This window comes from Leguminivora glycinivorella, chromosome 25 (assembly GCF_023078275.1).
Source record: "Leguminivora glycinivorella isolate SPB_JAAS2020 chromosome 25, LegGlyc_1.1, whole genome shotgun sequence".
NCBI lineage: Eukaryota > Metazoa > Arthropoda > Insecta > Lepidoptera > Tortricidae > Leguminivora > Leguminivora glycinivorella.
The window spans coordinates 7,145,278-7,170,233 of record NC_062995.1 but is presented as its reverse complement, the minus strand read 5'-3'; the positions used below and the strand labels follow the sequence as shown (position 1 = coordinate 7,170,233).

At 38.1% G+C, this 24,956-nt stretch overlaps 3 protein-coding genes across 3 annotated transcripts; all 3 read right to left on the bottom strand.

Moving 5' to 3' along the window:
- Positions 1–980: 980 nt before the first annotated feature.
- On the bottom strand, positions 981–6,526 carry LOC125239523 (alpha-(1,3)-fucosyltransferase C-like). Its single transcript, XM_048147138.1, has 7 exons — positions 6,458–6,526; positions 6,043–6,224; positions 5,198–5,301; positions 4,410–4,575; positions 3,087–3,335; positions 1,541–1,571; positions 981–1,004 (listed from the first exon to the last, which is right to left on the bottom strand). Exons 1-7 carry the CDS (start codon positions 6,524–6,526, stop codon positions 981–983), a joined length of 825 nt encoding a protein of 274 aa, XP_048003095.1.
- A 4,108-nt stretch (positions 6,527–10,634) lies between these two features.
- On the bottom strand, positions 10,635–12,029 carry LOC125239087 (alpha-(1,3)-fucosyltransferase fut-1-like). Its single transcript, XM_048146566.1, has 2 exons — positions 11,958–12,029; positions 10,635–11,218 (listed from the first exon to the last, which is right to left on the bottom strand). The coding sequence occupies exons 1-2, from the start codon at positions 12,026–12,028 to the stop codon at positions 10,747–10,749; spliced, it is 543 nt and encodes a 180-aa protein (XP_048002523.1). The 5' UTR covers position 12,029; the 3' UTR covers positions 10,635–10,746.
- Positions 12,030–14,583: 2,554 nt separating this feature from the next.
- LOC125239522 lies at positions 14,584–19,014 on the bottom strand. Its single transcript, XM_048147137.1, has 4 exons — positions 18,967–19,014; positions 18,112–18,293; positions 16,825–16,928; positions 14,584–14,750 (listed from the first exon to the last, which is right to left on the bottom strand). The coding sequence occupies exons 1-4, from the start codon at positions 19,012–19,014 to the stop codon at positions 14,584–14,586; spliced, it is 501 nt and encodes a 166-aa protein (XP_048003094.1).
- Between the last annotated feature and the right edge of the window lie 5,942 nt (positions 19,015–24,956).

The following is a 24,956-nucleotide window of genomic DNA, read 5'->3' as shown; positions in this document are numbered from 1 at the left end:
GGGCGAAGCCGCAGGCAGGCAAGCTCGTAATAAATAAATTACAATGTATATATAGACCGTCAACCAAATCTTGTCACTAGAAAAAGGCGGCAAATTTGAAAAATCGCGGGCTAGCAACACTAGTTTTGAAAATCGGTGGAAGTTCGCGTGTCATTTGTATCTTATCTGTGGAAATCTCCGACCTACCAAAAAGAGAAATAACTAGCACATATCCGTCCCTTTAATTCACCTAATTCGTAAGGAAGGAGCGAGCCCCTTGAAAAAAAATATCTGTGGCTGTTCGACGTACATTGCTGGTTTTTGTTCGTTTCATAGGGATACCATACTTTAGTTTGATGTACATTGCTACTGCCAAAATTTGGTTGACAGGCTTATATGTCATGATTTTATTTACTGTAGAGGATCGTTGAATCACAAGAACGTCAATAATTACAAATGAAATCAATATTAGTTACGTAATTACACAATAATCAATTTATTACATTAATTACATTTGCTATGTATGTGAGCCTAAGTGCGTTTTCACATTATCCGATCCGAAATCGGATGTCGGACCGATATCCCATACATTGCAGGCGCCATCTTGGATTTTTTCCATTGAAATCCTTCCGACATCCGATATCGGATCGGAATTAGGGATACTTTGTGTCGCATTAGCAATACGTTCTTTTTCATAATGTCTGTGAGTGTGAAGAATATTATATGTAATAATTTTCAGCTGTGTGGAAAGAATATATAGCTTAGTCTGTGGCCAAGAGTAAGCCCATTTATAATTTTTTTTTTGTGTAGAATCGCGACTAGAAGGCAACAAAAATGTCATAAACATCGAATAATCCCATTTCACATGGATTCAGGGCCGGATCTAGGGTAGAGCGAGTTGAGCGGCCGCTCTAGGCGCCAAACCAAAGGAGTGCCAAAATAGCAATTGAAAAAAAAATAGGCAGAATGGTTTGCAAAGGGCGCCATCAATCCATTTCACTCTATCGTGAGGGCTCGGGCGGGCGCTGGAATGAGTCAAGGCCTTATTGCAAATAAAGCAATAGGAGACCTTTTATGTTGCAAAACTACATACATAACTTGTCGGCGTATGAAAATGGAACTATCCTGCCCATTTCTGATTCTCAAAACAGCACACAGAATGGTCCAAATACAACATAATATCCTCTATACCATAGTTTTGGTAAGCATTACTATTATAGTTTAGAGCCTCACAAACTCTACACAAAGCCAAAGACCTAGTGCCTTGAAAACCATGTTCTTCCACAACTTCAAAATTAACTCTCCATGCGTGGTACTCCAGTAATTTACTAATATTATTTCTTATATTATAAACTTCTTTACTTAAATCTTTTAAAGAGGGAAAACTATCAACATGCAGGAAGGAATCAGGAGGCAATAGCTTAATACAGTCTATCAAAGGTATCCCCATAATGATAGGTATGGCGCCTTTTGAGTAGCCGTGATGAAAAATCTTTTCTGATATATATTGGCGGCACATAGAATTTTCTATCGTGATGTAGAAAAGATATTCTTCCATTACTGGGCAGTCTTCCATGCTATTACCGGGACACCTGAAGAGCAGAATGTAATTGATTAGATATTTACTCTGTAAAGGACTTACGTAAAATACACTAAACAAATGTGTTGACTTGAATAAACATTTACAACCGAAATATTACTATTACACTTAATAGCTTGGCCTGGGCACAATTAGATAGCCGTAATTTTCTTTTCATATCCTATAAAGTGTTGATTTAAACTTTCACGATTATTACACATAATTATTTTCAAATCGGGATTTAATCGCGTATGACTACATAATTAAACTGACCTCCAACGTTTCAGGGACGGCGTTGTCCCTGTGGTCTCGGAGAAGAGTTTTTTCCGAGACTACGGGGTGATTAAGTCCCGATTTAAAAATAATTATATATAAAGTGAAATAAAACTATGGAAACAGATTAAATCGCGTCTAATGAATTTAAAATTCATCACGACGTTTCGAACTCTTTACAGCGTTCGTGGTCAACGGGTGACTGAGGAAAAATTACAATGTGCAAAAGCTACCCACATACAAGAAATATTAACGAACCCTGACCACAAATAATATAGATTTCTAAGGCAGGTTCACACACTATTAATAAAGCCAGTTATACAATATTCAAAAAAATTACCATTACTATGTTAAAAAATAATTAACCAATTAATATATACACAAAATTGACAAAGAACAAACTGCAAATGTCCAACACCATACAACACAAATGCCTCACAGCCTTCGTCGTGCTTGTTCCATTATCAGATGTACTACTGGATCCCAAGCCGGTGGTAAAGTAAAGCCTTTGGTGCCGCCAGCAGCGGGGCAGGGCCCAAGCTGCCGGTGGTTAGGGCTGCAGAGAGAGGAACCGTCGGACTATCCGCGCCGTGTCCAAGATCACTGCCTTCTGCATCTGGCTCTTGATCCAGCCACCTAGCGAGAGTCTCTTAAGATGTTGGTCGAGACTCTTCGCTAAAACGACTATCGGAACAATGATCGTTGAATCAACATCCCACATGGCGGTTATCTCGTGAGCCGAGTCTAGGTACTTACTTACTGGACTTGTCCTTCTCGGCTTTCTTAGTGATTTATTATTAGCTGGTTACCCAATGGTTTGGTAAAGTAATGTTAATTTCTATTAATCAGAAGCTACCTAGCAAAATTTTGACGACCGGTCTGGCGCAGTCGGTAGTGACCCTGCCTGCTGCGCCGCGGTCCCGGGTTCGAATCCCGGTAAGGGCATTTATTTGTGTGATGAGCACAGATATTTGTTCCTGAGTCATGGCTGTTTTCTATGTATATAAGTATTTATATATTAAATATATCGTTGTCTGAGTACCCACAACACAAGCCTTCTTGAGCTTACCGTGGCCCTCAGTCAATCTGTGTAAGAATGTCCTATAATATTTATTTATTTATTTATATTTAAAATAGTATCCTAATCTGTCTAAAATACTCATTCCCAAAATAAAACGGTTACCGCAACTAGAAACTTTTTTCCATCCTCATTAAAACTATTAAGCTTAGAGGCTTTACGAGTATGGTCACTTACTTATCTGCATGACCAGGAACCTTCGAACATTTTCCGTAGAAGTCCACGCTCAGAAACCTCTGCAGTTGCATCACGTAGTTCAAGCGAAACGATTTGCAGTGAGACATCAGAATGGTGGCCAAAACTCTAGTCTGCTTTCGTGACCAAAATGGGACCAGATCTGACAGTTGTGCGTCATGTATGTCGTTGAATTTCGGGTACAAGAGAGGTATCGTTCGGCCGTAAGGAACTGGGATGTCAGAGTCCGATCTAAAAATAAGTAAAGTCCAAAATATGCATCTAAAGCCAATCCTCATTATTGCAGTGCTTGATGAATTTGTAACTCTCTTTAATCCCGTTGTACTTAAAGTCACTGACTCACTGCCTATAGAATTTGTGAACAATGTAAACAAACCTTTTAGTCAAAACGTCTTTAATTTCCATTCTAACTCATCAGATACTGGCTAAATCCATGTGTTATTTAATCAATTCATGTCACATCATCAAATAATAAAATTGTGCTAGAATATTAAAAAAAAAAATTAAAATGACTTTATTTCGACCAACTGGGATCATACAATTTCGGTACACACATAAAATATCACAAATAATCACAATAAAATTAACAACAATAAATAACAATAAAATTTAAATTGCACAAATAAAATTAAACATTAAGGTTAGTGAGTAGGTACATAATTATCTTAAATCTACGTGTTAGTATTACTTAATTATATTTCTTAAGAATATTGATATTTTATAGAATGGTTTGTTTACGTTGTTGACAATTTCTATTGACGGCGATTTTAGTACAAAATTCGAATGTATATTGTTTTTTCTAAAGGATTTACGGACTTAGTATGATATATAACTCTCTGTATAAGACAAATAAAGTCAGATAATAAAATAATAAATACATACATACATACATACCATCACGCCTGTATCCCATAAAGGGGTAGGCAGAGCACATGAAACTACTCAAGTTTCAGTGCCACTCTTGGCAAATAAAGGGTTGAAAGAAAACGAAACTGTGACATTGCAGTGACAATAAATGTCAGAACGGCCTAATGACAGGCCCAATACGAGATGCAGTCGGCACCAGTCGCCACGGCTGCAAAGTCCCTTATAGTTTTTTTTAAATTGCTTATATCTAGATGTTTTTTGTCATAAAATTTAACATCTGTGACTGCAAATTTAAATCAAACTTTCCGGCTTCGGTCTGCAATATTGTATAAAATTCCTTTAAATTTCTCTTGAGCTGTGTCGCTTGCAACGTCAACTTTCAACCCTATTTTACTAACGTAATGACAACCATACCATATTCCAGGAAAGTATATTTACCTGTATGTCATAGACCAGTTAAAGATATTGGCCATATCCTTCAAACGGGGTTTAATTGCGTCCTTTTCGGCCCCAGAGAACGTGTAGACTGGAGGCTCCTCTGTCCAGAAAATCCACCGTTGGTACGGCCTCCGTTTGCTTTGCTGATGCAAATTTGGTATTAGGGCTGCGAAATATTCTTTGTTCTTATTCTTAGAGGTAAAGCGAGATATAATTTTGGCACCACAAAAAAAAACAATTTTATGCTTTTTGGCGCCGTTCGATCCTACCACATGGGCGCCTAGAGCGGCCACTCTACTCGCTCTACCCTGGATACGCCCTTGATTCTCTTATCCTTAATGTTTTCAAATAATATTTGTGTTATATTTACATTTAACGGTAAACGCTGGTAGCCTAGCGGTAAGTGCGTGAGACTTTCGCTTCGGGGGTCGCGGGTTCGGACCCCGACAGCAATGAGTTTTTCGGAATTTATGTGCGAAATGTCATTTGATAATTGCCAGTTGCTTTTAGGTGAAGGATAACATAGTGAGGAAACCGGACTAATTCCAAGGTCTAGTTTACCCTTCGGGTTGGAAGGTCAGATGGCAGTCGCTTTCGTAAAAAATAGTGCCTAGTTGGGATTAGTTGTCAAAGTAGACCCCAGGCTCCCATGAGCCGTGGCAAATGCCGGGATAACGCAAGGAGGATGACCCTTAATTTTCACTCCAAAATTATTTTATCTTATCTTATCTTATCTCTAATGGTAAAATTATTTATTGCAATATACATTAAACAAATATTTTACTGACCCTTGTTTAAATGTACAAGAACTGCGTCCACAAAAGGAATCCAAGAGTCGTCGTTTTCTGTAAACCTGCAGTTTTGTACGCTGCACCCACGTAGCGGGTCCTTACTGGAACAAGGGAGAAATAAAAATAAATCTAATGAACGAAATTTTGGCCAATAATCATGTAATATGAATTTGGAACACACAAATAGACGGTCTAACCAAATCTTCGCACTAAAAGAGGCAGCAAATCTGAGAAATTTGGGGCTCAGTGGCCAATTGCCTTACATTCCTAAACCTTTTGACGTCGACGGAGTCATTGACGAGCCACATTAAAAAATAGATAGATAATAGGTTCTTAAAAAATGATGTAAGTGTAGGGGGCGAAGGTTTAATTCCCTTAAAAAATTTGAATTTCGCGCCTTTTTTAGTGCAAAGATTAAACCTTCATCTCAAACCCAAGATAATTGGATCACTATACTGTGTGTTACCGTGTGTTACTTGGCGTGTTATACCATCTAAGCTACCAAGACTACCTCAGAGCATATAATACTGAAGAGCGGACGAGCCACCTGCAGATATGTCGCAGGTAGCTCATTGAGTATACAGTTATCGTTGTTTGAGCGCGTGATGACACGATTCGCTGGTTGTTCGTATGTCCACAGACATAGAAATTATACGCGTGTATGGCGCAACAGCCCAATAGGAGCGTCCACCAATAATTGTGTGGGTGTGGGTTTAACCAGTTCAAGAACTTCAAGTTCAAGGACAACAGTCCAAGGTCAACAGGGTTCAAGAGCGACAGGTGTATTCAAATTGCCCGATATATCCGATCTCTTTTCTTCCTATATCTGTGATTTCCATTACCCGTGTTTACCAGAACCGTCCATGTGCCTCTCTTTGGTCCGGCCCTCGTGTCTCCAGACCAGAATGTGGAAAATGTTGCTGTCCGGATGTATGAGTTCTGGGTGGTTTTTTACTTCATACGTCGGTGGGCGTGGGTCGGAGTATTTAAACATGTACCTTCCTAGGTTTGATACCGTCCAATCCTGTAAGTAATAATAGTTATGTTACTAGTGCCTAATGAGATTCCCTCCTGCCTAATTATATACAGTTACATACAGCGCCGGAGTTATCAATCTGGCGCCCTTGGTTGCACCAAGATTGAAAACGAGGCTGTCTATTTATTTCAATTGCTATTTTGGCGCCCCTCCTATGGTTTGGCGCCTAGAGCGGCCGCTCCATCGCTTTAACCTGGATCCGGCCCTGAATATAGACTTACCTTCCGTGCTTCGTAGTACTTTTGTACAATTTTATTGTGCAACCTCAAACTTTCAGGTTTTATCCGCATCCCTTTGTCGCGATTCAAAGAGGACGCACCGCATAACACGAATAAAGAAACATATGTAATATTTTTTAGAAAATTATTCAACACGTTCATTTTTATTAAGGTTCACATTCATTCTTAACTGAGAGATATAAAATATTTGTATATTTTTCGCTAAAAAACAAGTGTAAAAATTTATTTGGTTTTATAGAAAATTAAAGACGTAAATGGAGTATTTTTTTAATGTTAAAAACTATGAAAATGTTTTTAGTTTTAAATAGAACAATTTGTATTAGGTACTATGGTTTGGCTATGTGTGCAATTTCAGTTAATTTTTGATCAAGTCTGATGCTGATGACTAAAATCAATGTTGTAAAATGAAAGCATGAAATCCTAGCGTTCGATAAAGATCAACGTACATTTGGACTCACTATTAGGCTAATACTGAGTATTAGCCATTTGCGGAAGTGCCGCAATCTATGGACGCTGTTTAATCCATAAGGGAGCAAACTAGCACTTTTCCTCCTTGCTAGGGGGGATCAATGTGACTTTTCATCATTTTAAAAATATAATACTTTCCTCATGAAAATGAAAATCTTTATGTATATCTGACATTGTATCAAAATTACCTAGTTCCACTTCGAACGTCTTCGCTTACTGATTTTGCTCTTGTAAAGCAATCGACTAATGATTAATGATTATACATAACAGCAACGATTCATTTAAGTATAATATAATATAACGCATTCTTGTGAACGTTTAGCTTTAACCGTGTGTTATGAGAATGAAAATCTACGTCTCATATTCATGATCTGCCAAACGACATGTTTAGAAACATACGTATCAGTTGAATCAATTGTTTTTAGTCTATAAGTATAAAATTATCAAGGGGAGGCATTTGCCCAGCAGTGGTACACTAACGCAGGCTAATTTAAAAAAAAACTATAAAATTGTTTAGCAACATTTTTATTTTTTTTAAATTAATTTTGGGGTGTACATAGGTAACTGAAAAGCCCTATCTATAAATTAATGACAACATTAATTCTTTCTGTTTTGTTTTAATTTATCGCCAGTATAAGGCTGGCAACAGACAGTCTTAAAAATTCATAATCTTAGAAAAGATTTGTATGCAAACTGACACTGACAGATCTGTCAGTGTCAGTTTGAACTGTCAGTTTGCATACAAATCTTTTTTAAGATTATGAATTTTTCAGACTGTCTGTGGCGTGCCTAAAGCGTCCTCCACACGCGCGCGCGTATCGCGGCACGATGCGCTTCAGGCTTACACCTTCAAATCGCGCGACCGCTGCCATCGCGTCGCGTCGCATAGCCTATCACTAAAGCCCGCTCCAGACGCCGCGAACGCTAGAGTGTGGAACTTTCTGCGAAGTGAATCCACACTCGCGTTCGCGGCGTCGGGCCGTGATATGCGCGCGATTGTAGGTATAGGGCGCTATAGGATGTGGCGCGTAGTTATTCAATGCTCTTTGGGCGCGTCATGGGCGGATTCAGTTTCGTATAAAGGGGGGGGGGGGGCACCTGGTAAATCTGTGTGCCTTTCCCAGGGGCACACTTTTTGCCATACTACATTCAACCTAACCTGAGCCATAAAGGCGTTCGTATTAGACTAGCGAAAACGGTCCACATGAGAGGGCAATGGGCATTGTTTGGGCTGGTGTCCCTCTCGCACGTGGGACAGGTTACTATAGTAAGTAGTAGTATTTTTATCTGTAAGTATATTACCTAAAAAAAGCGCTGGTAGCCTAGCGGTAAGAGCGTGCGACTTCTAATCCGGAGGCCGCGGGTTCGAACCCCGGCTCGTATAATCGTTATACCAATGAGTTTTTCGGAACTTATGTGCGAAATTTCATTTGATATTTGCCAGTCGTGGAAAGGAAGGAAAACATCGTGAGGAAACCGGACTAATTCCAATAAGGCCTAGTTAGTTAGTTACCCTTCGGGTTGGAAGGTCAGATGGCAGTCGCTTTCGTAAAAACTAGTGCCTACGCCAAATCTTGGGATTAATTGTTAAAGCGGACCCCTGGCTCCCACGAGCCGTGGCAATATGCCGGGATAACGCAAGGAGGATGATGATGATTACCTAACTTTATAACTTACATTATTTTAGTATTACTATTGGAAATAATTATGAAATTCCGAAAGACATGATATCGAAACTCAAAATTGCTATCTATTTCATGTTCAGTGTGGGGACTTGCAGGGTTCTGTAATAGTTTCCCATACGACACAACAAGCTTGAATGTCTTTATAAAGGTGTATTTGTACATTTGTACCTACATTTTAAACTTAATTTAACTAAACATACGTAAACATCTTTCGAAATTTCGTAATTAATAAATTTTAAATTTAGGCCAGCTAAACGTAGGAAAAATGTTGATAGTATTTTCGTACATTAGCAGTATTGTCCTTTCGGCGTTCTAAAAATAAGGCAATTAACCATAGAACATGCATCTGTAGGAATTTCGTACATTAGCAATTTTGATTTTCGATATCATGTCTTTCGGAATTTCGTACCTACTTCGGATATTTGATTTTCGACATTTTGCTACGTATGTAGGTACCCTCTTAATATCTATAAATCTATGGGGTTGTCAATTGGGGTTAATTTGTCACGACCTGCGCAAACTGTCAAATCGTATGGGTTGTCATGGAAACACACTTGTAATACAAGGCTTGTACCTTTCGAGAAACGGGCCACTGGTCACGACGTTTCGTTTCGTTTTGAAAGTCACGATATCTTTTGTTTGTGTGTGTTTGGTCTGCGGGAATTCATAAATAATAAACTACTAGTAAATTAATTATCACTGCTATTTAATGTAGCAAGATATAATTATAGTAGATACTTTATTTCCTATTACATATTACTATTATAAATTGCATTGTATCTAAATTACAAGAATACAGATAACAAGAATTAATCACATAATAAAGAAACTTACATATGTATTTCATGATTTTATCTCCAGCGGATCGATTTTTGACTTTCGAGCGCACGAATTCTTCGTTCGTAAGTCTGTGGAAAACGACGTAATGCTATTTTTGAAAAAGGACGGCTAGTAATTTTAAAACTAGTGGTAATGACCACTCGTTTTCGATTCTGTTAGTAGAATTTAAGTCGCTACGAAATTGAATGGCCGAGATTCAAAAATCGGCCCCCTGTAGTGAATCGTTAAATCACAAGAATGTAAATTTATGTTACATAATAATCAATTTATTTGTGCAATATACACGGTGTTTCCGGTATCACTCAAAACCTCAGACACCCCAACTGATTTTTATTTTTTTAAACTCATCTAGAGTATTCATCTTTTAATCTGATCGTTACTTTTTTTTAAATTGAATTTTTAATTTTCTGTACAGCTCTACTTGACTTTTAGCTCTACACTCAATAAAATAATTGCTAACTACCATCATAAACCATAAGACTATTTATTTGTGTACGTTACTGCAACGACATAAGGTTTACCAATAGACAGCTAAGATGTCACTGTAAAACACTTTAAAGCTTTGTCACAGTAAACTTCAAATTGGACAGGTAATCGCAGTAAGCAAATAAACTCAATATTCAAAATGACAAGGTTGTAATTAGGTACGAGTTCAATTTGTTATGACTTATGATAAACATTAAGATTAAACTGACAAACAATGTCAAACTAGTAGCGGAAAAAATAATCGTCCAAGTAACCGGCCAGTATTAATACCCCTAAATACTGAAAAAAGGTAAACAACCTCTAGCAATGCGATATACACAATGTTGTATTACGAGTACAATAGAATGGGCACGTAAAAAATAACTAATAATACTAATTTAAATAAAAATATTACCCCCATTAAGATATAGCTCAATCGATTCTACTCTCGATTCTGAACAAACTGTTTTCAGGTTTTTAGTGTTAAGTGAAACACGGTGTATTGTGGCCTTCCATGCCTAAGGTATTCTTATGTCGTATCCTTTTCATAACCATTTCAGATGGATTCAGGGTCGGATCTAGGATAGAGCGAATGGAGCGACCGCTCTAGGCGCCAAGCTATAGGAAGGGTGCCAAAATAGCAATTGAAGAAAAGGCAGCCTCGTTTGCAATTTTGATTGCAAGGGCGTCAGAAATCCATTTCACTCTACTCTGAGAGGCCGGCGCTGGGAATTCGAGGCCTTACATAATGCAATAGAAACCATTTTTTGTTGCAAAACTACATACATAACTTGTCGGTGTATAAAAAATAAATTATCCTGGCCATTTCATATTCCTGGAACAGCACACAGCTGGGTCCAAATACAACATAATATCCTCTAAACCATAGATTTTGTTAGCATTACTATTATAGTTTAAAGCCTCACAAACTCTACACATGGCAAAAGATCTAGTGCCCAGAAAACCATGTTCTTCCACAACCTCAAAATTAACTCTCCATGCGTGGTACTCCAGTAATTTAGTCATATTATTTCCTATACTGTAAACTTCTTTGCTTAGCTCCTGTAAAGAGGGAAAACTATCAACATGCAGGAAGGAATGAGGAGGCAATAGCTTAATACAGTCTATTAAAGGTATCCCCATGATGATAGGTATGGCGCCTTTTAAGTATGCGTGATGGAAAATCTTTTCTGAAAAATATTGGCGGCACATGGAATTTTCTATCGTGATGTAGAAAAGATATTCTTCCATTACTGGGCAGTTTTCTCTGAAATGACCGGGACACCTGAGGAGGAGAATGTAATGTATTAGGTTCTTACTCTGTAATTCTGAGGCTCTAGTGAAAAAGGGTACAAGTCTTGCGGAGCGCAGGTGAATAAGGGTGTAAGTATGTCCCATATATGACTTGTGACGTTTTTCACCTGCGCTCCGCGAGACTTGTACCCTTTTACATTACTTAATTTACTTTTCGTCAGGCACTTTTGACAGATACTTGGCTCTATTGCGGAACTCACGTTTTAGTAATAATAACTGATGTATTTTTGATCGTCGCGACATCTATTGACAAGTAGCAGTACTGATAATTTACGCTAGTCGACGAATCATTGACGCATGGATGACGCTAGATGTCACTAACAAAAAACTTGCATTTACTGATGTATTGAGTTACAAATCTTTCCTTACTTATAAGTACAAACTGCTCGGGACACATCATCGCCAAGAGTGCGATAGCTGAAACTTCGTATTGTAACGTAAGTACTTAGTTACTTTATCTTTATCTATCGCTCTTCTACATTGGCGCGATGGAGGTCAACTAATGGTTTTGTAAAGTAAGTCTATTAATAAGACAAACAAAGCAGTGTCCGACATCCATCTTAGAAGACTTATCCTCAAAATAAAACGCTTACCACATTGCCACAACTAAAAACTTTGCATTTTTTTTCCAATCCTCAGGAAACGTCTTAATTTCCCGTAATATGATACATTTAATTTACCTTAAACCTAGAAGCTTTATGATCACTTACTTATCTACATGACCTGGAACCTTTGAACATTTTCCGTAGAAGTCCACACTCATAAACCGCTGCAGTTGCATCACGAAGTTCAAGCGAAACGGTTTGCAGTGAGACATCATGATGGTGGCCAACACTCTAGTCTGCTTCCGTGACCAAAATGGGACCAGTTCTGAAGGTTCTGTGTCGTATATGTTGTTGAGTTTTGGGTACAAGAGAGGTATCGTTCGGCCGTAAGGGACTGGGATGTCAGAGTCCGATCTAAAAATAAGTAAAGTCCAAGATAGAAAAAAAAAACCGGCCAAGAGCGTGTCGGGCCACGCTCAGTGTAGGGTTCCGTAGTTTTCCTTATTTTTCTCAAAAACTACTAAACCTATCAAGTTCAAAATAATTTTCCTAGAAAGTCTTTATAAAGTTCTACTTTTGTGATTTTTTTCATAATTTTTAAATATATGGTTCAAAAGTTAGAGGGGGGGGGGACGCATTTTTTTCCCTTTAGGAGCGATTATTTCCGAAACTATTAATATTATCAAAAAACGATCTTAGTAAACCCTTATTCATTTTTAGGGTTCCGTACCTCAAAAGGAAAAAACGGAACCCTTATAGGATCACTTTGTTGTCCGTCTGTCCGTCCGTCCGTCCGTCTGTCAAGACCCTTTTTCTCAGGAACGCGTGAAGGTATGAAGCTGAAATTTATATCAATTACTCAGGTCTACTGTCCCTTGAAGCTGTGAAAAAATCAAACTTCTAAGCCAACGCAATCAAAAGATACAGCCGTTTATGCCGCAAATTTTCGACACTTGCAAGGGAATCAAAACCTACAGGGTGCTTCCCGTGAACTCAGAATCTTGAAATTTGGTACGAAGCAACGTCTTATAGCATAGATAAAGGAAAAATTACGAAAACTATAAATTTTTAGTTACATCACATAATATATATTTTTTTAATAATTTTAACCTTACTACCCATTTCCTCATAAACGCGTAGAGGTATTAAATTGAAATTCATACCAAATACTCAGGTCTATAATACCTTTAAGCTGTAACAAAATCAAACTTCTATGTCAACGCAATCAAAAGAAACAGCAATTTAAGCTGCATATTTTGAAACTCGCAAGTACTCGCAAGGGAATCAAAACCTAAAGGGTACTTCCAGTCGACCTAGAATCTTGAAATTTGGCATGAAGCAACGTTTTATAGCACACATAAAGGAAAAATTCCGAAAACCTTAAATTTTTAGTTACATTACAAAATATATATTTTTTAATAAATATAAACTTATTACTTTTTTCCTCATGAACGCGTAGAGCTATCAAGTTGAAATTCATATCAAATGCAGGTTTGTACGGAACCCTCGGTGCGCGAGTCCGACTCGCACTTGGCCGGTTTTTCAATACCTATCCAATAATATATCACACGTTGGGTTTGGAATGAAAAAAAAAAAATCAGCCCCCACTTTACATGTAGGGGGGGTACCCTAATAAAACATATTTTTACCATTTTTTATTTTTGCACTTTGTTGGCGTGATTGATATACATATTGGTACCAAATTTCAGCTTTCTAGTGCTAACGGTTACTGAGATTATCCGCGGACGGACGGACGGACGGACGGACAGACAGACATGGCGAAACTATAAGGGTTCCTAGTTGACTACGGAACCCTAAAAATGTCAAAACGCACCAAGAATCAAATATGGCCAATTGGGTTAGGCCCTGTACGAATTTTATTGCAGTCGGCACGTCTGTAAAGCTCCTTACCTATAGTTTTTAAATTGCTTTAACATACCTAGCTAGATATTAATGTCACAAATATCTACAAATTAAATAATTATAACCACAAAATTAAAATTTTGAAAAAAAAACCCCCGACCGCGACATAGTGGATCGATTTTCATGAAACATGACTAAGAACACTCCCGACTAACTCAGCTTTCAAACAAAAAAAAACCTAAATCTAAACGGTTCATCCGTTCGGGAGCTACGATGCTACAGACATACACACACACAGATTGACAGACAGACAGATAGACACGTCAAACTTATAATACCCTGTCGTTTTTGCGTCGGGAGTTAAAAAATACTCCCCGCCACACCTGCAATATCGTATGCAATTTCTTGACAGTTCTCTGGAGTTGTGTCACCTTCGACCTTCGACCTTCAAAGTGGTAGGTACATTAAAACATATTTACTAACGTACAGTCTGACCAAAAAGAGTAAAAATTATAAAATGGCAACATTGTAGTGTGATCTCTTTCAAATCAATATGTGTGAGAAAACGGGACGACACTACGAAATTGCCACTTTATAATTACTATTTTTTTTAACCCCCGACGCAAAAACGACGGGGTGTTATAAGTTTGACGTGTCTGTCTGTCTGTTTGTCTGTCTGCCTGTCTGTCTGTCTGTCCGTCTGTCTGTCTGTCTGTGTGTGTCTGTCTGTGGCATCGTAGCTCCCGAACGGATGAACCGATTTAGATTTAATTTCTTTTGTCTGAAAGCTGAGTTAGTCGGGAGTGTTCTTAGCCATGTTTCATGACGGTCTACTATGTCGCGGTCGGGGGTTTTTCAAAATTTTAATTTTGAGGTTAGGTTATGGTCAGACTGTAATGACAATTCATACCAAGTTCCAGAAAAAAAATTACCTGTATGTCATAGACCAGTTAAAGAGATTGTTCAGCTGCTTAAAACTGGGTTTGACTTTGCTCGAAGCCGCATAGAAGATGTTGTCCGGAGACTCGTCCGTCCAGAATATCCAGCGTTGGTACGTCTTCCTTTTCTTCCGTTGCAGCGAATTTGGTAGTTCACCTGCAAAAAATATATATTGGGGACACCTTGCACAGATCAACCTAGCCCCAAACTAAGCAAATCATGTACTATGGGTGCTAGGTGACGATATACATACCTACTTATGTACTCGTATATAGATATATACATATTATAGAAAACATAAATAACCAAGAAACACATATATGTGTTCATCACACAAATAAATGCCCTTACCGGGACTCGAACCCAGATCCACTTAGTAGGCAGGGTCACTAGTGTCACTACCAACTACGCTACCGGCCGTAAAAATGGACGAAACGTTCTTATTAATCAGGATATACTTTTGGCGCACTTGTTTAAACTAAATTCTGACTTAAAAATATCCATCTTTTTCTGCGTTTTTTTTTTGGCGCCGCTCCTACCATTCGGCGCCTAGAGGGCCCGCTATATTCGCTCTACCCTAGATCCGCCCCTGATTATCATATCCTTAATATTTTTCATTAACTATATTTGTTTTATTATAATTATTTGTTATATATTTTCATTAAGTGTAGGTACGTATTATTTAAAGAATGAGCTATTATGGTATTTTTGGTACCTAAGTGAAATATTTTTTAAATTTATTCCGAAGTAATATGGAATAAATAAGTTAATATATATGTACGAGTATAAAGTTATAAAAAGGCCAAGACTTGGTTGACCGTCTACTTATATTAACTGGGATACCCCCATTTGCCAGAATTTCATTTGCCATAATTTTATTTGCCATCCTATTCAACAATCATAATATTGTTTCTCATAACATCTTATGCCATAATCATTGTTTACTATATTAATCTAGTGCCAGAAACTTTGTTTCCCCTAAAGTCAGTTTCCATAATGTCATTTGTCAGAATCATCGAAATCCGTAATTACCACATTCCATACCATCATTTGTCATACAAATTAGCGTCCAGAAAAGTCAATTTCCATAATGTGCTTTGGCAGAATCGAAAACTACTATAATAGGTACTAGAAGGACTAGAGAATGAAACTGCTATCAGAAAGTAGGTTAGGTTAGAACTGTGACCCCCTGGAAAATGAAACTGCTATCAGAAAGTAGGTTAGGTTAGGTTAGAACTGTGAACATCTGGAAAAGGAAACTGCTTGAAAAGTAGGTTAGGTTAGGTTAGAACTGTGACCCCCTGGAAAATGAAAATACTATCAGACAGTAGGTTAGGTTAGGTTAGAACTGCGACCCCCTGGAAAATGAAACTGCTATCAGAAAGTAGGTTAGGTTAGGTTAGAACTGTGACCCCCTGGAGAATGAAACTGCTGGAAAAGTAGGTTAGGTTAGGTTAGAACTGTGACCCCTGGAAAATGAAACTGCTATCAGAAAGTAGGTTAGGTTAGGTAATAATATGGGCAACAATTAATATGGCAATAATTGCTTATGGCGTTTGAATATTCTATGAAACCATATTATTGCACTTAATAATATGGCTAACAAATAGTATGGCATTGTATGATTATGGAAGGTAATATTCGGATAAACAACGAGTATGTCATATGATTTTTATGGTAAACAAATCATTCGGGCAAATGAAATTCAGGCAAGTTAAATTCGGGCAAATGAATATTATGTTAAATGACTGTCGGGCAAACAATAGACAACCATATTAACTACCTTGTCGCAAACTTCAAATAAACATATCTACAGTCAAATGCACCAATTATGATTCAAAATCATCATTTGTATGTAAAATCTACCAGCCAGCTTAAAACTTCAAGTTAAAATTTGTATGAAATTATTTTGCACTAAGTACTATGTATAAAATGCAATTTTCCTATCTGGTTTCGAATAGTAAAGTAAACCTTTACCAGCTCGTGTGGTGAAATAGTACATTACGATACAAGTGCGTAAAAAAGGAAGTTCGAAACGAGTGGCGATAAATTAAAACAAGACCGAAGGGAGTGTTTTAAATCGACACGAGTTACGAATTTCCTTTTCGCACGTGTATCGTACGACGTTTTTCAGTACAGATGGCCCTCCGAAGTTTCGACCTGACATATAATGAACCACTTCTCGCACTAGTGCGTAAAAAACACCATCTGTACTGAAAAATATACCGACCCGCGTCTAAATGAACAACAACAGCGTCCACAAAAGGAAGCCAGGAGTCGTCGTTTTCTGTAAACTTGCAGTTTTGTACGCTGCACCCGTGTAGCGGGTCCTTACTGAAAAAAAATTAAACTGTTTATTGCAGTAATTTTTTTGTAGAACAAACAAAACTCTTAATTTATTATTATTTAGATTCTTTTTTTGATTAGATTGTCTTGATTAGACTGGAACAAGGGAGACATAAAAATTAAAACCATGCAAACACGATATAATGTCAAGCCGTCCTTTTCGCACTATTTGTAAATGCGACATATGCGATAAAGTTTATCTAAGTGCGTTTTCACATTATCCGATCCGATATCGGATGTAGCCCGATATCCCATACATTGAAGCTGCCATCTTTGATTTTTGCCTTTGAAATCCTTCCGACATCCGATATTGGACCGGATAATGTGAAAACGCATTAATATGTTATATATTAATATTATTACTATGCCCGCAGAATAGTATTTTATGCAACCGGTTTTTGAAAGAGGTCACAAAAGGCGAGTGGCGAGAACAATTTGAGTTGAAGCCGAAAAATATTAATAAAGACGCCAAAAAGTAAGTTATTTTTCGACTTAGTTAAACACCGTTACATAAATACTTTTTCTACAACTATACATTTACTTTTTAATAGTTTTCTTTTTTCTGGGTTGTTAAGTTGGTAGCAATGTAATGTGTTCTTCTATGTACGTTAAAACCCAAAAACACACTGCTAACAAATGCGTTTCTGGGAAACTGGCGTAACAAATAGACTATAGACTTATCTTGTGATCTTTTATGTAGGGTTTTAAAGACCTATACCTATACACATTACACAACCCTGTCAAGGATCGAACAATAGCACGAAATGAAGAAAAACTGAATTTAATAATCGAGAAAAACACATTAATTAACACAAGATTTTGATTAGTTCAAAGTTTTATCAGTCAGTAGTACTGACTCAGTGCTGAATCCATCACGAGGATCACTAGCCCGGTCACAGTATAATAAAGAGTACTATCGTATGGTAAAATTGATGGCAAGAGAGGAAGGAGAAAAAGGAGGACCACATGGCATGACAACATAAAAAAATGGGCTAATGAAAGTAACGCAGCCATACTGGCAAGAATGGCAAAGAACAGGAGAGAAATGGCAAAGGTGGTCGCCGACGTCCGTTAGGGTATGGCAATGAAAGAAGAAGATCGTATGGTCCAGGTTTCTAAATTGTGTGCTATTAAGTGTGTGCTATAAAGTGTTGTACTTTATAGTTTTTACCTGTGTTTCCCAAAGGCCCCCATGTGCCTTTCTTTGACCGTCCCTTTGTTCCTCCAGATCAGAATGTGAAAGAGGTCGCTGTCCGGATGTAAGAGTTCTGGGTGGTTTATTACTTCATACGTGGGGGGGCGCGTGCTGGAGAATTTGAACAGGTACCTTCCTAGGTTTGATACCATCCACTTCTGTAAGCAATAGCAAGGGGTGAGTAAGGGAAGAGTTGTAACTCCATCAGTAAATGCAAGTTATATGTAGTGACATCTAGCGTCATTCACGCGTCAATCGCACGTCAACTAGCGTAAATTATCAGTACCACTACTCGACACTTGGTGTCAACAGTGTCTCGTTTGCCAAAAATGTAATATTAAAACAGTTTAAAACTTATATTACAAGCAGAAGGAACTGAAAAGAGAGTACTGATTAATACTATTGTAATATAAGCTAAAAATTGTTGAGCATTAGACTTTTTGTTTGTCGCGACATCTATTAACAAGTAGCAGTACTGATACTTTACGCTAGGGTATTTAGGGTTGCTTATGTCCATGGGCGGAGATGACTGCTTTCCATCAGGCGGCTCGTCTGCTCGTTTGCTGCCTATTTCATAAAAAAAGATGAGGCGTGATTGACGCGTGCATTACGCTAGATGTCACTACAAATAACTTGCATTTACTGATGTATGGAGTTACAACTCTTACCTTACTTATTCGCTCCGCCATACCCGCAATTTAAATGTCGCAAGCCGCCGCGATTTAACTTACTCTCGTTAGTAATATTCAACTTCCTCCCTTTGTTGCACAATGTACTATTATGCGACTGGAAACTGGAACATATTGAGAGTCGTCAAAATGAAACACTCACCTTCCGAGCTTCGTAGTACTTTTGTACAACTTTGTGGTGCAACGTCATACTTTCAGGTTTTATCAGTTTTGCTTTATCCACAAACAACCGATTTAAGTAGGTGGCACTACATAACATGAACAAGGAAACGTACGTAATAATTTTTAGAAAATACTTCAACACATTCATATTTACTTATTAAGACAATATTTTTTTCACCGATAAAAAAAAATCTAAACAGAGATAAAAAAAATATACAAGCTTAAAAATAAATGTAAAATAGTTATTTGTTTTACAAGGGGGCAAAGTAGTTGTTTAACCGCACGTACCAATATTGATACCAGAGCAAGCGAAAGATTCCAATATTGAACCGCGAACGTAGCGAGTGGTTCAAAAAGTGGAATCTTGAGCGTTGCGAGGGTATCAAGGCGCGAAGGTTAAACAAACTTTGCCACCGAGTGAAACACAAATTTTTTCACCACACCAACACGAACAAAATACTGACTATAAAACATCAAAATAAATGAAATCCATAAATTTATTCAATATTTATGATTCAAAATCATCATTTATAGGTAAAATCTAGCAGCCAGATTAAGACATCGAGTTAAAATTTGTATGAAATTACTTTGCCCCCTTGTGGATAAAATGCAATTTTGCTATCTGTTTTCGAATAGCAAAGAAAGCCTTTACAAGTTGGTGTGGTGAAAAATAATTTTAGGTTTATATAGAAATTTAAAGACGTGAAACGAGTATTTTGTAAACGTTAAAAAGTTAAAATGTTTTTAGTTTAAAAAAAATCTAGTTGTGTGCAATTTGAGCAAATTTTAGATCTAGTCTGATGACTAGAATCAATATTGTAACATGAAAGCATGAAATTCTAGTGTTCGTTAAAGATCACCGTACATTTGGACTCACTGCAATCTAATTTATAGATGTTAGAGGCCATTGATGGTATGAGAGCAAACTGGAACGCAAAGCAGTCATCGCTGCCCATGGACATAAGCAACATCAGAGGAGTCACCTATGCGTTGCCGACCTTTAAGAACCCTAAATACCTGCTTCCTAATTATTAGAGAGCGGATTTCAGGTAGCGATTTAAATATTAATGTGGATATGACTAGTGCAACTTTTTAAATACATGTCATGTGGTTTATAATAAAGTCTTACAATCTATTATTATTAAATACATTGCACGCCGCAAACTTCGCTGAATAATTTGATTAAATTAATGTTATTTTTGCCACAAGTGTTTTATTCTAATGGGGCAATTTCATTAGTCGATAGGGCCCGCATGCGGGGTACGACTGGTACGAGAGATTTCTGGAACGCGTGCCACAGGCCCCGCATTCGGAGAAACGTTTTCTTTGTTCGATAGGGTCCGTTTATTCACTTTTCATACCCACATTAATATTTAAATCGTTACCTGAAATCCGCTTCCTAATGATTATACTACTACTTGTTGGCGACAGATCCGCCGACAGCTCGAATTAACTACCCAGCAATAGCGATGACGTCCACCGTCGCGTCACTGGACCGGTTTCCGGTGACGGGAACGAACGGCCGGCCCGCGGGGGACGGCAGAACCAAAATACGCTTGCTTAACGCGCTACCCATGTCGCGCCGCGTCAAAAACAATTGTTAAGAAATAAAACCTTTGTATTGAAGAACCAGTAATTACGAGTATAGTGTTTATAGTCCGCTATCGTTTTCATTCAGCAGTCTAGATATCCTGGATTCAAGCATACCGTGGTCTAACACATGAACTAGGCACTAGACGCAACACTACTTGTGGACGTTTAGCTTTAACCGCGTGTTATGAGAATAAGAATCTACGTCTGATATTCATGATCTGACTTACATTGCAGCTAAACGATATGTTTAGAAACATGAGTTGAATAAATTGTGTTTTTAGTCAATAGGAATTGTTTTAAGCAAGATTTTTTGGTAGGTGTATTAAACTTTGAAAAAATAATTTTGGAGTGAAAATTAAGGGTCATCCTCCTTGCGTTATCCCGGAATTTGCCACAGCTAGGAGCCTGGGGTCCGCTTTGAAAACTAATCCCAAGATTTAGCGTTAGCACTGGCTACAAACACGTGGCACTAGTTTTGCGAAAGCGACTTCCATCTGACCCTCCAATCCGAAGGGTAACTAGACCTTATTGGAATTACCTAGTCCGGTTTCCTGACGACGTTCACCGAAAAGCGACTGGCAAATATCAAAAATTAAGGGTAAGTAACTTAAAAAACACTCTTTGTGCGTATGAGTGCGTTTTCACACTATCCGATCCGATATCGGATGTCGGACCGGTATCCCATATATTTGCGCCGCCATCTTTGATTTTTTCCTTTGAAATCCTTTTGACATCCGATATCGGACCGGATAATGTAAAAACGCAGTTAGGCCTACACTGTGACTTGCGTGGACGACAATCGCGCGACCGCTGCCGTCGCGTCGCATCGCCTATCATCCATAGTTCATCTAAGATACTTCCATAGAGATCGAAGGTTTAATTGACTTCGTCGCGCCGCGTCGCATCGCCATCGCGTGCCTATCCCGTCTTAATATTTGAATTTCGCGCCTTTTTATTAACGGTCGCCTCATATCTCTCAAGAAGGACGGTTATCAAGTCGTCTGTATGTTTTTTTTTTATTTTTTTTTTATGTTTGTTCCTCGATATCTCCGTCGTTACTGGACCGATTTTGAAATTTTTTTTTTGATTGAATGTATATGCATACAGATTAGTCCCATTTTTCTCAGAACCCAGTTCTGATGATGGGATCCTGGAGAAATCGAGGGAACTCCTCGAATCTGAAAGGCATACATATGGTGATTTTTATGTTTTTAAAGGAACAGCATGCATTTAGGTACGGAACAGTGATATTTGTTGCAGTGGAACTGCTGATGATGGCCAGAACGGAACTCTTCAAATCTGAACGGCACGCTTATAGTGACTTTGGTATTTTTATAATAACAGCATATGTACTTTCGTCCAGAACAGTGACATTTGGTGCAGTGGAATTGCTGATGATAGTCAGAACCGAACTCCTCAAATCTGAACGGCACGCTTATAGTGACTTTGGTATTTTTATAAGAACAGCATGCACTTTCGTCCAGAACAGTTACATTTGGTGCAGTGGAACTGCTGATGATGGCCAGAACCAAACTCCTCAAATCTGAACGGCACGCTTATAGTGACTTTGCCATTTTTATAAGAACAGCATGCGCTTACGTCTAGAACAGTGACATTTGGTACAGTGGAACTGCTGATGATGGTCAGAACCGAACTCCTCAAATCTGAACGGCACGCTTATAGTGACTTTGGTATTTTTATAAGAACAGCATGCACTTACGTCCAGAACAGTGACATTTGGTGCAGTGGAACTGCTGATGATAGTCAGAACCGAACTCCTCAAATCTGAACGGCACACTCATAGTAACTTCGGTATTTTTGTAAGAAAAGCATGCATTTAAGTTCAGAAAAGTGACATTTATTTAGTTATGTTTGTTAAGCATATTGAGTTTTCAAGTCAAAGTTTGTCAAGCTTCGATTTCTTATAATATAATCGGATTCATGAGGAATTGAGGAAACTCCTCAAACCTTAACGTTATACGTATATTCATTTGTGTTTCTAATAATTAAAGCATTAAAAGCAGTTTTAAAAAATACTTACACATTTCTACATAATCCAACATTCGCAAGTAGCTTTCACCAGAACCCGAAAGGCGACGGTTTTTTTTCTTAAAAATTATTATTTTATTAGGTGCCACGATTTGGTTGACCGTCAATAGAATGCTTCATTAGAGTGAACAGCGTCCTCCACACTCGAACGCGTATCGCAGATAAGCAGAAAGTTCCACACTCGCGTTTGCGGCGTCGCGCCGCGATACGCGCGCGAGTGTGGAGGACTCTTAAAGGTCGGATAATATATGTATGAATTGTATGATGCGCTATGCTGATCACACAACGCTCTTGGCTTCCGATGATGAGGAGATGAGTCGTCTATTTACTCGTAGGCGAATAAAAGCTGAAAGCGTCAAATTAGGACTTCACGTCAACCCTGCTAAGGCACTGGTGGCTATAAAAAACGAACAAAAGATAAGCACTCCTGTGTAAATAAAAGAGACGGCGATGTTTATAGTTACTCTCCCAGCGGTGAGCTATCAAAATCGCCATGTCTCTTTTATTTGCACGGGAGTGCTTATCTTTTGTTCGTTTTATAGCCGATAGCTCATAGCTTACTAGCTCGCGGTGGGACCAGTGCCTAAAACCAAGCCGAAAGAATTGTAACTCCATAATAAATGGGAAAGTGTATGTGTCTGTTGGTTTTGTCCGTCTTTCACGGCAAAACGGAGCGACGAATTGACGTGATTTTTTAAGTGGAGATAGTTGAAGGGATGGAGAGTGATATAGGCTACTGTTTGTCTCTTTCTAACGCGGGATACTTAGCTAATATTTTTATATTTGCCAGTTGCTTTTCGGTGAAGGAAAACTTTGCGAGGAAACTCAGGAAACCGGACTAATTCCAATAAGGCCTTGGTTGGAAGATCAGATGGCAGTCGCTTTCGAAAAACTAGTGCCTACGCAAAATCTTGGAATTCAATGTTAATTGGGATTAGTTTCGTTACGACGTTTTCTTTCGTTTTGAGAGTCACGCCATGTGTTGGCGCTTGATCTGCAGGGCTTAATAAATAAATAAACAACTACTAAATGAAATAAAATTGCTTAATTTAATATAGATATTTAGATAGATAGACAATTTATTTCATTATACAGGTTACGATTATAAATTGCATGTAAATTACAAGAATATAATAAACAAGAATTAAACAATTACATACTGAAAACATACTTAAGACCCCTTATTCCTTAGAGCGCTCATCAATTTCACGAAACGGCCATCGATAGATGGCGTTGGCGCTCGGTACGCGAGCACCGGCAACTCAACGCGCGTTTCAACGCAGACACGATTAATCTTGATAGTTTTGAATTAAATTGCTAATAACATAATTTTCAATTTTATATGGGGACTCTTTATTTAATTTCATATTCATGGTATGGTAGTAGTAAATAAGGTATATGAATGTAGTAAAAGTATAGTATTAGTCTACATGTACATATATAAATTCAGGTTTCCTAATTGATTGATTCAACAACCAACACCGCTGAGCCGAAACTACGAAAGCTAGAAAGTCGAAATTTGTATAGATTGCATTAACAAAATTTCGAAGAGATAAGAATCGATTATGAAAATTTACACCCCTAGTAGAGGGAAAAAGGGGGTGAAAGTTTGTAGCGGGATCAATTTGTTTTTTTTTTATTAGGAAAATTTTAGTTAGGAACTTGAAATTAGAGAATAGTTTAATAGTGATTTCTGTTTTTTAGGGTTCCGTAGTCAACTAGGAACTCTTATAGTTTCGCCATGTCTGTCTGTCCATCCGTCCGTCCGTCCGTCCGTCCGTCCGCGGATAATCTCAGTAGCCGTAAGCACTAGAAAGCTGAAATTTAGTAACAATATGTATATCAATCACGTCAACAAAGTGCAAAAATAAAAAATGGAAAAAAATGTTTTATTAGGGTACCCCCCCTACATGTAAAGTGGGGGCTGATTTTTTTTTCATTCCAACCCCAACGTGTGATATATTTTTGGATAGGTATTTAAAAATGAATAAGGGTTTACTAAGAGTTTTGAATGATTCACGGTTATTTTCATTAGACTTATATTGACCGGGATATAGACCGTGATTACCTTTTTGATTTTTGTCGAGCTCCCGATATTTCGACGCAGTTGCATGCATCATGATCACGGAAAACTGACGAAGGCGGGTGGATGTTAAAGTTGTATAGACAGCGCGCGATCTACCCTCCTTCGCGCGCGTCGGCTGCGTTCACTTTCAGCGTTACCACTGGTCGCGTTCACACTCGATGGTCTGTCCAAACACACTACACTCACAGTGTCACTACGTTTGTTCAATTCTGACTTCACCGGTTTTTTACACAAACAAATCA

Excerpts from the sequence above, each read along its gene's own strand:
- LOC125239523 (XM_048147138.1), bottom strand. The coding sequence starts at position 6,526 with ATGCGGATAAAACCTGAAAGTTTGAGGTTGCACAATAAAATTGTACAA. Across the intron at positions 5,302-6,042 it reads GACGGTTCTGGTAAACACGG|TAAGGACCCGCTACGTGGGT; the intron begins GTAATGGAAATC and ends CCCTTGTTCCAG. Across the intron at positions 3,336-4,409 it reads AACTGGTCTATGACATACAG|ATCGGACTCTGACATCCCAG; the intron begins GTAAATATACTT and ends ACTTATTTTTAG.
- LOC125239087 (XM_048146566.1), bottom strand. The coding sequence starts at position 12,028 with ATGCAACTGCAGCGGTTTATGAGTGTGGACTTCTACGGAAAATGTTCA. Across the intron at positions 11,219-11,957 it reads GTTCCAGGTCATGTAGATAA|GTGTCCCGGTCATTTCAGAG; the intron begins GTAAGTGATCAT and ends TCTCCTCCTCAG.
- LOC125239522 (XM_048147137.1), bottom strand. The coding sequence starts at position 19,014 with ATGACGTTGCACCACAAAGTTGTACAAAAGTACTACGAAGCTCGGAAG. Across the intron at positions 16,929-18,111 it reads GGGGCCTTTGGGAAACACAG|TAAGGACCCGCTACACGGGT; the intron begins GTAAAAACTATA and ends ATTTTTTTTCAG. Across the intron at positions 14,751-16,824 it reads TGTTGTTCATTTAGACGCGG|GTGAACTACCAAATTCGCTG; the intron begins GTCGGTATATTT and ends TATTTTTTGCAG.